At 36.2% G+C, this 11,604-nt stretch overlaps 1 protein-coding gene across 1 annotated transcript in view; it reads left to right on the top strand.

Moving 5' to 3' along the window:
• Nucleotides 1-5,717: 5,717 nt before the first annotated feature.
• The window catches only part of LOC144451852 (uncharacterized), a 33,784-nt gene continuing 27,897 nt past the window's right edge, over nucleotides 5,718-11,604 (top strand). Inside the window, exons 1-3 of the mRNA XM_078142758.1 lie at nucleotides 5,718-5,900; nucleotides 6,901-7,188; nucleotides 10,931-11,452. Of these exons, the coding sequence (XP_077998884.1) occupies nucleotides 5,818-5,900; nucleotides 6,901-7,188; nucleotides 10,931-11,452 (893 nt within the window). The 5' untranslated portion in view covers nucleotides 5,718-5,817. The remainder of the gene's footprint in view (nucleotides 5,901-6,900; nucleotides 7,189-10,930; nucleotides 11,453-11,604) is intronic.

The raw sequence follows: 11,604 nt of genomic DNA, 5'->3' as shown, positions 1-11,604 counted from the left end.
TTGTAGATTATGCTTTATGCCGTAAATGTGTATTGATAGGTAAATCTTTACTGAATATGTTATTTTATCAAATGCCCAATGTGAACTGAGAGACTCTCAGGGTAGTTTAGAGGCCGATTCGGATTGGTCTGCAGTGGGAAAGAGTATGCCAAATACACAGAGTATATTCACTATGTCTTTATTGTTTAGCTAATAGTGGAACTAACTATACATGTGACAACACCCACCTAGAAATATTACAGTATTTACACATAATTATACATAGATCACAGATTCATGGTTCACCCAAGTTTGTTCCACATGATCCAACATCTCACATCATCACATAGAGGGACTGTGCTTAAGATGAAGATGTGTTTTACAGATAAGTTGTCAAGTCAAGCGATACCGTACTATTGTCTTTCCAAATTACTGTAGCCCTACACTTGTGATCGTTGCTTTTGAACCCCAGTAATTGAGAGAGGGACAAATATAAAATTTGCATACTTTCCAATAGGGAACTTGCAAACCCGCCATGTTGAATGTTGCATCATGGGAAATGTGATAATAAATACTAATCAATAAGTATTATAAACAATGTTGATACATTGTTTGTAACCACAAATAATCAATTCATAGTTACCCTGACCATTGTGTGATGTTTATTTTATCAGTAGCTCCAGATTAGGTATTATGATAACCACAGATAATCCCATAGTCCTTTGCATCTGAGCATGCTCAGTCTGGATTCCAAGTTCCCTATTAATTCAATCTTATTTTTAAGGGAAACACTGATGTAATCTTCCATAGAACTCACTGACTAGTTTGTATCAAAAGATTTTAGAGGCCCAATCCAGAAAGAGAGAAGGGAAAGTCCACTAAATCCTTGTTACCAGAATTGTGAATTTTACTCTTGGCACTATGTCAGAGAATTTGATTTCATGGTTGACACTACGACTTCTCTCCACATGCATTACTGTAGGTGCTAGTGACAAAAAGTCATTAGCCATGTTCTATTTTAATATTCTAGCATGAAGTAAACGCTATTATTGGTACACCCCCCGTATTGAGAATTGATAATTTTTCGTAGGTGTAAGTGTAATGTAGGGAGAAATTGCTGCAAACTGTAAACATGATGAACTCGTAGAATAGGCGGAACTATAGTCTAGTTCCTGACGACCGCATTCCAATTTTACACTGTGTTATCTTCATACATTATGTCTAGTCAATCTCGTTACTCTAGTACAGAATTCTGTGCCCCCCTACAGTGTTCATATAAACATGATGACATTGTAGCCCCACGTGACTTTAGTTTCAAAAGACGGAGGTGGAGTTTGGTTGGACATTTACATATATCATATCAGTCCTAGAAAGGTCAACAACGTTTGACCTTTGATTTCCCACAATCCAACTTGACAATGCTTTATGATGGCAGCCTGTCAATTTGTGATGGATTACACTTTGCCCAGCATGGGGTTCAACCACATTTAACACCTAGAGTAACAAGCTTGACTAGACGTACCGGTAATGTGTGAAGATAATGTAGTCTAAAATTGCAATACGGTCATCAGAACCAGACTATCGGAACTACTAGGACTAAAATGTACTTATAAAATTATCAGGAATACTGCACTTCAGATTTCTACTTATCATGGTACTGTAGTAACACAAACCAATACTTGTAGGCAATTTACAGCTTGCTGACTGATTTCTCTGACGATATTGTTTTGAAGTTGATGTAAATATTTGTAATTATTTGACAATGTCACAGTATAATTCTATTTATTACTTTGATTTTCACACCAGCATACTTAGTATTAATACAAACTTATTTTGCCATATTCCTTCAAGATGTCGTTATAAATGTAAAAAATTATATCATTGGCTTTGACACTTAATGCTTAATTTCCCCTGATTGCTATTACATGTAAGTTCTGTTACAAAACACTTCACTACCAAACAACACCAAATTTCCCGCCAACAATTATTTGATCAAAATTTAAAAAAAAAAAAAAAAATTGTCAGTATTTCTGATTGATTTAGTCTGGAATCATTCTAATCAATATTATTTATGAGTTGGTGCCAAAATTTTGACTTTAAAGTAAAAAAATTGTCAAAATTTGAGTGAAATCATTTTTGCATTTGTGTGTTTGGTAGTGAATGATTGTATTGTCATAAAATTTTGGTTTTGAAATGTAGTAAATTTATGTTATGTATTCAGATTACAGGGTAGGTCCAATATCTGTCATTAACCAATACGTTCTTTGCAGATTGACACTTACTATTTACATGAGAACTCTCCATGCTCAGTTTTACAGACCTTGAGATTTGATGTGTTGAATCACAGTTACCGTGGTATTTGACCTACCAAAGATACTCACAAACCATGGTATTCAACCTGCAAAGTTACCCACACTAATACCATGGTGACATACAAAGTTATACTTACCGTGAGAGTTACACTTACCTTGCTGTTTCACCTGCAAAGTTACACTTACCATGGTGTGTGACCTACAGTTATACTTACCATGGTACATGACCTAGCTACAATATCATACTGATCAATGGTACTGGACTTACGAAAGCACACATTTATCATGGTATGTGATCCACAAAGTTACACTTACCATGGTACTTTACCTACAAAGTTACACTTACCATGGTGTGTGACCTATAGTTATACTTACCATGGTATGTGACCCAGCTACACTATCGTATTGACCAATGGTATTTGACTTACAAAGCACACATTTACCATGGTATTTGACCTACCTACAAAAGCACACATTTACCATGGTATTTGACCTACCTACAAAAGCACACATTTACCATGGCATTTGACCTACCTACAAAAGCACACATTTACCATGGTATTTGACCTCCAGTTGCATACTGACCATGGATCTACATACTGACCATGGTAGATGACCTACAAAGACAAACTAACCATGGAAATTAGCCTGCTGATCATTAACTAACTGACCCTGAAAATCATTACATGATCTTGACCTCAAATGTAACCAGCAGATCTGATTGGTCAGCATTTTTATTTACATTTGTTACATAAATTTGATTGGCTTAGTATCTTTCTTTGCATATGATATATAAATTTGATTGGTCAGTATCCTTAATGACATTTGATATGTAAATTTTGTTGGCATCTGTCAAGTGTTTTTGTTTTCTATGTTACATTCTTTTAGTATTCAAACAAACACATATTGCACAATTATATGGTATAATTTGGTGAGCTTCCCTCCAGAGGTGTTTGTCGTATTCTAAATGATTCCAGTGTAATAGAGAATGTCTTTAAATTTTTTTATATATATCACAGTACTTTGTTCTGTTAAACATTTTATAAATAAAATATCACTCTGTTATTATTTATTTCTGTGCAAGTGTGTTTCAGAGAACAGGTGTAGCAGTCACAGATCCTTTGAATAGACCTGTCTACTCAGTGGTTCTGTGAGTCTGCTATACTCATGTATTAGTGAGTGTAGTCGCAGTCACAGATCCTTTGAGTAGACTGGATCCTACTCTAAAGTAGCCCGTCTACTCAGTGGGTCTGTGACTGCTGTACTCATTTCTGTATCAATGAGTGTAGTTACAGTCACAGATCCTTTGAGTAGACTGAATCGAACTCTAAAGTAGCCTGTCTACTCTGTGAATCTGTGACTGGTGTACTCATTCTGTATCAATGACTGTAGTCGCAGTCACAGATCAACTGAGTAGACCGAATCCTATTCTGAATTAGCCTGTCTACACAGTGGGACTGTGACTCTGCTGTACTCATTTCTGTATCAATGAGTGTAGTAGCAGTCACAGATCGTTTGAGTAGACTGAATAGTATTCTGAATTTATAGCCTGTCTATTTTACTAGATCTGTGACGCCACTATACTTGTTTTTTTGAGTGTAGTAGCCCTGGGGGTGGTACCAGTGGTCAGCTGTGGTAGGCCAATACTGCCAACCCTACACCCCGGGCATTTCAGATCTATTTTGACCAAAAACCAACACCCCATTTTAGATCATCACAGGTTTTTTAGAAGATCAAATATTTATATGAAAGTACATTTGCAGTAGTTTTATGCTAAGGAAATGGTGGGGTGCAAAATGTAGTTTTCACTCTAGTATTTTTTTCCCTCAGGAGGCAAAATTTAATTTGGGGGCAATTAATGGCATAGTTATGATTGGAAGACTATGGACCACATTTTAGACCAAGCAAAGTCGAAAACAGAGTGGACCCAGACTCTTCAGCTTGAAAAAAAAACTATTCCATTTTAGATAAAAAGGCTAGAAAAGACCCAAAAGTAGCGACACAAATATCAGAAACAGAATCAGAAGCAATATGTTGAAGGAACCAATACTGGTAAATACAGTCATATAGGGGAGTAGCCAGTCAGGTTTAACAGCCAGCAGTTTGTTTGTTTGTCTTTTGTTCCAGGATAAATTGAAATAGTTCTGCTGGAATTTCTAGTCATAACACCATCACTATAATTCATAATACTGTAATAGGACTCACCAGTCCATTTGAATAACTTCCTTCAAATTATTTTCCTGGCTCAGTCTGGACTCATTTGTTATTCCAGCCATCTTATTAAACCAAGATTATTTATTATCAGTCTGTGTTTTTTGTATGGATGAGTGTATATAGAAACATACAGTATATTACTACCCAGGCCCACCCCCACATGTTCATTTATTCATTTGTTTGTAACATGGTTCCTCAGCTAAGTTGTGTTTTGCATCAACTTTTTCCATATCAGTCTGCATGATATAGTATATTCTGCCAACTGTTTTTCGTACTTGAGTTTTACTCCTGACCAGAAATGTTTTTGCACTCGCGAGATATCTAGTATTTGTTGTACAGGAGTTGTTTTTCTTTTTTAGTTTTGTCATTCATTTATGGTCATTTTTATAACCAAAATAATTCTATTATCATTGAAACAAAAACACAAGATTCCAACATTGGTCTTTGAGTATCTTCACTCCCACTTTTGGATTGGTCAGTACACCTTATATTACACTTTGTCCTGCAATGAACTCCTTGACTACACAACTGTGACACAGTGCACTAGAAATGACAATTGCCCTACATAGTAACAGTTTACTAAATACCCTTTCATAACAATACATGACATGCCCATATATATCTGGCTTTACTGTTGGTATTAAAAGGAAAACCCCTACGAGAAATCCCGGAAGAAAATATGTTTCACTTTTACGAATATGTACATATCACTGAAACCACAGGCATACATGGCCTAGTCACCTCAGACCACATAACATGAAAATTGGCCCAACACGTTTATATTTCATTCCCTGAACAGTGGAAATCTATCTACAAAGCTTACTTCAAAACTTACTAGTAATTACTATAAATAAATGAATGTAAAAGAAAAGGAGAGACAACACCCGAAAATAAGTGCATGTGCATACATGTATAAATACACTCTACATTCATTGCAATCACATTATGTAACACCAATATAAGTTAAGCTCTAAAAACGTTCCCCACTGCGGATACAAATTGTACATATTATATGCAAGACCTGCATTTGGGGTGTAACTAAGTAAAAAGCAAATGACATGTAGAAAGTTTTAAAATAGTGCGCGGAGCTTATCGCATTTCCACGAACTCTCTCAGCTCTGAAGCTTGGGCGGGGTCTGGTCGTGATCATGTGATATAATCCCATCATTCAGTGCGAGTGGTGACGTCACCACAGAGAGAGGGAAGCAAAATTACAAACGAGTAAGGGACAATAATGCCAGAGCTTACCTGGGAATTTCACTGAAATACCGACTTCTTGGATCTTTATCGTGGGAGTATTTATTGCTTCAAGATGCCGCGTGAGACAAGACATCTTTGGGTCGGAAATCTCCCGGAAAATATCCGCGAGGAGAAGATCGTTGAACATTTTAAGCGGTGAGTATGGTAGTACTACGAATATTGGTCCACGTACATCGCGTTGAAATGACATCGCCATGTTTTCCAGGTCGAGTCCCATTTACGTTCTTACTAACATTTGTATCATCCACCCCAGACCTAAGATGTAAGACACGCCAATCTGCACGCATTTTGCTTTCATTGAATATCTGTGTGCGTGCTAAGGCATTCAAACAAAGTATAAATTCTAAAACATTTTGGCAATCACTCTAAATTAGTCTAGCCAGACATTAATTTGCCATTTTGATGATGATGATGAATAAAACGGTCGTAGTACGCCAAAATAAGGCCACTATGAAATATCAGACGTTGCCAATTTTATTAAGTCTCTCGATAAAATCACACCGCGTCCAGTGATCGAACGGTATCATAAAAATCCCTCTGCAACTTGCAAGTCAAATTCTTTGTCGTGTACAAGTAGTAAACAATGAGTCGAATACAACTTAACAGGGCTAGAGAAAATGACAAGTCCGTCGTTTCGTCTTGTATGACCCTACACGTAATATATACAACATACAGTCTGCATTTTAGTTTTAAAACATCCAGTATGGCGTAAAAAAATTCCCAGCCGATATATTCACAAATTCACAATACAATTTGTGATTACATTTGTCAACTTTATCAAATACATAAAACGTGATATATGTCAGTGGCTTGTCGAATGCTAACGAATTTGAAATGCCATGGGGGAAGGATTCTGTAATGGAACATGGAATGAATATTGATGTTGCTGTAGTGCATATCAGTTTGGAAGCCCAAGACGTTTTCTTTCATTTGTCCCTTCTGATATATGGTATGTCTATTTTTATACAGTTACAGACAACAGATGGTTTATTTTTAGAACAGTTAGTGACAAATTTCCATATTATGTGTGAGGGTGAACTTTTAACACATTTATGTACCAGGTTGAAGCTTAGTGAAACTGGTTACTAATTTGATCATGGACTTAATTTTGATCTTGTTCTTTGTCAATATTTAGGTATGGACGTATTGAAAGTGTTAAGATTTTACCTAAGCGTTCGTCAGATGGAACCCTGTCTGCATTTGTGGATTTTGTTGATATTAAATCTGCAACAAATGCTCATGAAGCAGTTAATAAACTTGGTGATCGTGAATTGAGGACAGACTACAATGAACCTGAAAGGACTCCTGGTACTGTAGTACATATACACGAACGAGAGGATTCTCCATCGCCGCACATATCAATGATGGCTACAAGGGATTACAGTAGTGCTTACAGTCGCCAGTCGCGTTATGTCCGGGAAGGGTAAGTTTTCAAAAAAAAATTCAAACACACGGGTAGGTTTGTCTGTTTTAGTTCCATTGTGATACATTGTCCGCACACAGCGCTGCATGAAGTGCTTCATATGTGTGATGCTTACTTCCCAACAGCCATTTCACTGGATTAATTCGTAATGTATGTCTCCCTGTATGGAATTATTGTAACTCCATAGCCAGCATCTCTCCCTTGTTCAGTGAGTGGTCGTCTGTTGGCTATTCTGCTGTGACTTGGTTGTTCTGGATTTATATACTCCAGTGTCATCGTAGTCTCCTCATGCCTGTCTACCTCTAGCCATGGTTACTATTATCCCACTGGTATCGTTGCTTGCAAATTCCATGGGAACTTTAACTCCGGTTTATTCCTATACAAAGATTTTTGGTCCGGTGATATATTCCTGTTGTCGAGGATGGCAGCAGTGCTGTCAGCAAGACCATCAAGGAAATTAGTTTTCCATTACATCATCATGGTTAACATATATCACCACTGACTGGAGGATTTTTGCCGTGTACTCGCCATGACAACGCCGTTCTACCAGGGAATAAATAACTATGTACCTTTGCACGTGACTTTGGATGTACCATATTTGGATAGATGATCCACAGCAATGAACATTCTACCTGGATAGGAGAAATACTAACTATTATAATAAACAGCAGCTGACATAATGGGCTATTTACTATCTCCAGGAGGATTATCTGGAAATATGTCTACCATACATCAACAGGATATTATTACATGGAATTGCTGCTTTGCCATTGCGATCTACTCCCGGCAGAGTTTAATCCAGCAGGTCTCCAGAAATTTGGAATATCCCTATTTGCAGCTCTTCCAGTTGTATTGCCATGGGTTATAGCAGTAGGTCTGGTCTATGTATGGAGAACACTTGCAGTTGCTAAAAACCTGACAATTACATAACGGATGTAGTTATATCAACAGACTTTAGCTGCTATCAGTCATGTGGTATGCTATCAGTGGATACTTATACCAGATTACTATTTTGGGAACATATTCCATATATGCTGTACCTTTCGGAATCGTATCAATATCATTGGAGTTTATCCTGACATTCAACATTCGTGACTTTACTTCAAGACAGACTTTGATTACTCTATCAGTTATGTGGATAAGTCTTAACTGTTGCAAAGAATACATCGCTGAATAGTTGGTGGATATATATATATACACGTATGGATATATCTATCTAGGCAGACATCTTGGATGACTTATTATCGGACTTCCAAACTAACACAGCCCCGGGATGACGTATTATTATCGGACTTCCATCAATCATTGCCCCAGTCCCCGTGACACTTATAATAAAATCCCAACAATGGAGTATATAACTGTTGGGTTGAACTTTCCCGGGTATTGCTTACTACCGTGACTTTTTGGTTTTTGTTCCCTGGAAATAATAAACATCAATAAAGACGGATATTGACATTCCTGCATTGGAACAATTAATTCGCAGAAAGCACCGAACTTATATATTATCTATGCAATTTCTCTGGGATTTTCTATTTGCAGTGTTGTGTCCTGGGGTTTCCCTTTGTCTCCCTGGATATACTTATTTGTCCATGTGTTTTGGGTTCTCTAAATAAAAATGTATTGTTTATGTGGCTCTTAAAATTGGCTTAGTGTTCATACCCCTGGATTACCAGGTGTATAAGAAACAAGCCATTCAAAGGTTGGTATTTTATTCATTGTGTAGTGTGAAGCCTCATTTCTTGATAAATTTATTTATTTTTTCCACTAACAGATTACATCCAAGTAACTGATAGACTATGTATATATAGTACTAACAGCATGGTATGATATGTGTCTACGTCACCGTGGAGACACACTCTCAATGATAAATTATCAATAAAGATATGATAATTGCATTATGTTACAGCAAGAAAATGGAGAACGCAATCTATTTGATTTTAGTTATCTCGTTACCTGGGTTTTTGAAAATTTAGATTTTTTTTATTTGCTTAATTTTTTTTTTAGTTACTCATTGGTATGTTATAGTGATTGTCAAATAATATGTTGTGTTGGAATAGTGACAGCTTAGACTTGCAGACAGATACAGACAAAGACACACACACACACACACACACGAGGTATTGTCAATAAACAAGAACATATTGAAATGCACCCCAATAACTGACTGTGTTAAATAAAATTAGAAAAGTGAGATATGGACATTGAAGTGGCCCCATGAATAAAAAAATGAAGATATTTTAACCCCCATGAAAAAAAAGTAGAGAAATGTTAATTTTAACACTGAAACACACATCTCAATAAAATGGCAGTTTATACACAATTCATTAGAGAAATTTAGTCATAGATACTCGCATACACAGAAATGACCCTAGCAACAACAAAAAATATAAATTTTAAAGAGAAAAAATATTTATACTGAAATGCACACGAATAAAAATAGCTTTAAGATTAAAATTAGAAATTTAAAAATAATGTATTTAAGCAAGATTGATTGGAAATAAAAATTTAAAAAAAATGGTTATCAGATAAAAATAACCAGCAGCTCTTGACAACGAAACACAGCAAATTAGTATGCATATATTGGCACAGATTAGTCATCGCTTGAATTATCATAAAATATGCAACCAGTATAACAAAATTAGGTGTAAGTAGCCGTAAATTGAAATAAATTGCTGGAATATTTCCAGCAGTTTGATGAGTTTGTCATGCAAAATATTTACTAGAAAGACAAATGGTATATGTTTCTTGTACTGATATTAACACTGGAAATTTGAAATGAACATAAGAAATTAACTACATATTTGAAATTTTCTACGAACAAAAGTATGAAATTCACATGTTGGAACACCATGAATTTCATAGCAAAATTGAAGTGAAAATGTCATAAAATTTATGAATATATTTCATACTGTCGGCGATATATGTATTTCTTTGAATTGTGGATGATGTAAAAAGTCAATCCATAATACAGTATAAATTTTATAAATTGATATAAATCTGAGACAAAACTGGGGGTGAAAATTTTGTGGGATATCTGTTGCTATGATATATAGATTGTCAGTATTCTGGGCAAAATTGTGGTCATGTGATCTAAGCACAGGGAGTTTGACATTGAGGTTATATTATAAGTAGGCGACATGATATGTCCTGTTGATGTTAACATATGAAATTTAGGCCATCAAAGCAGCACAATCTCTGTTCTCAAATAAACAGATTTCGAGATTTCGTAGTTCCTGTTTTAGAATCAAATTTAAAATTGCTTTTAATCGAAAAAATAGAAACTTGAATCGTTTGTCATGCACAGAATTAGGGGATATTAACAATTACTGACAAAAGTGACAAATTGAGAAAATAGCAGAGGCTGCCCTGAGAGCAGTGATGAAATACCTCGCATGAGGCCTGCCTAGTTATAGCTTAAAATGTCAAGGAATGAATAATGGAAAGGCTAGACATACAAGATAATTGATTACCCTGACCTTTTCACTATGTAGGAAATAAAATGTCTACATTAATATGCAATAAGGTATACACTTTACTGTCAGGCACCAATGCACATATGTTAACATGGTCCAACACACACTCATTATGCAGCCAAATAAGCTATTCCGTCCGTATTTTGTTCGTATGATAAAATTGAATCATGTATTTATTTCTGTAATATTCATGGCTCTAATATTATTGAGATAAATTATAATGAAATTACAGGTTTGGTGTACTGATTTCCGCACGTTTATAATTGCAGGTACGCCGATGATAGGAATTACGACCACAGTGGATACGCTTACGATCGCAGTATGTATGATAGGCATTATGAGCACACTGCCCCTGCAGCACCGTACTATGATAATGAAGACATTGCTGCAATGTATTACCCGGCTGCTTCGCGACGTAAGGCATATTCGCGGGTCGCATACCCGCAACAGAAAAGACCTACGACGCCGTACGTCTCTGGATATAAATACGGTAGTAAATATGAACATAGGAGAAGGACAGGAGATAACCCGCCAATTGAGATACCTCGACAACTAAAACACAAAAAGCATAAGAAGTTGCTTGCACCAAGACAGTCTGGATCACGGTCACATTCACGGTCTCCTTCTCGTTCGGCATCACTGTCAAGGTCAAGGTCTCATTCCAAGTCGCGTTCTCGTTCAGGGTCCAGGAGTACGGATGTTTCAAGAAGTCGTTCTCGGAGTAGTCATAGCGATGACTCTAGGAGTAGCAGAAGTTCAAGCAGGGATAGTCTCTTACACAGATCACCCAGGTTAGTCAATAAACTTATTGATCATTTCTATGTACAATATCGGAAAACGTCACAACCACGTTCTGAAATAAAATCTGACCAGACATCAACAAATTCTGGGATTCTAATTACAAAAATTTTGCTTGACTTGGGAAGTAGAAATTGTTATTCAC

This window comes from Glandiceps talaboti, chromosome 21, assembly GCF_964340395.1.
Source record: "Glandiceps talaboti chromosome 21, keGlaTala1.1, whole genome shotgun sequence".
Classification (NCBI taxonomy): domain Eukaryota; kingdom Metazoa; phylum Hemichordata; class Enteropneusta; family Spengelidae; genus Glandiceps; species Glandiceps talaboti.
Note: the sequence above shows the minus strand (reverse complement) of the source record. Positions and strands in the feature narration are given on the sequence as shown.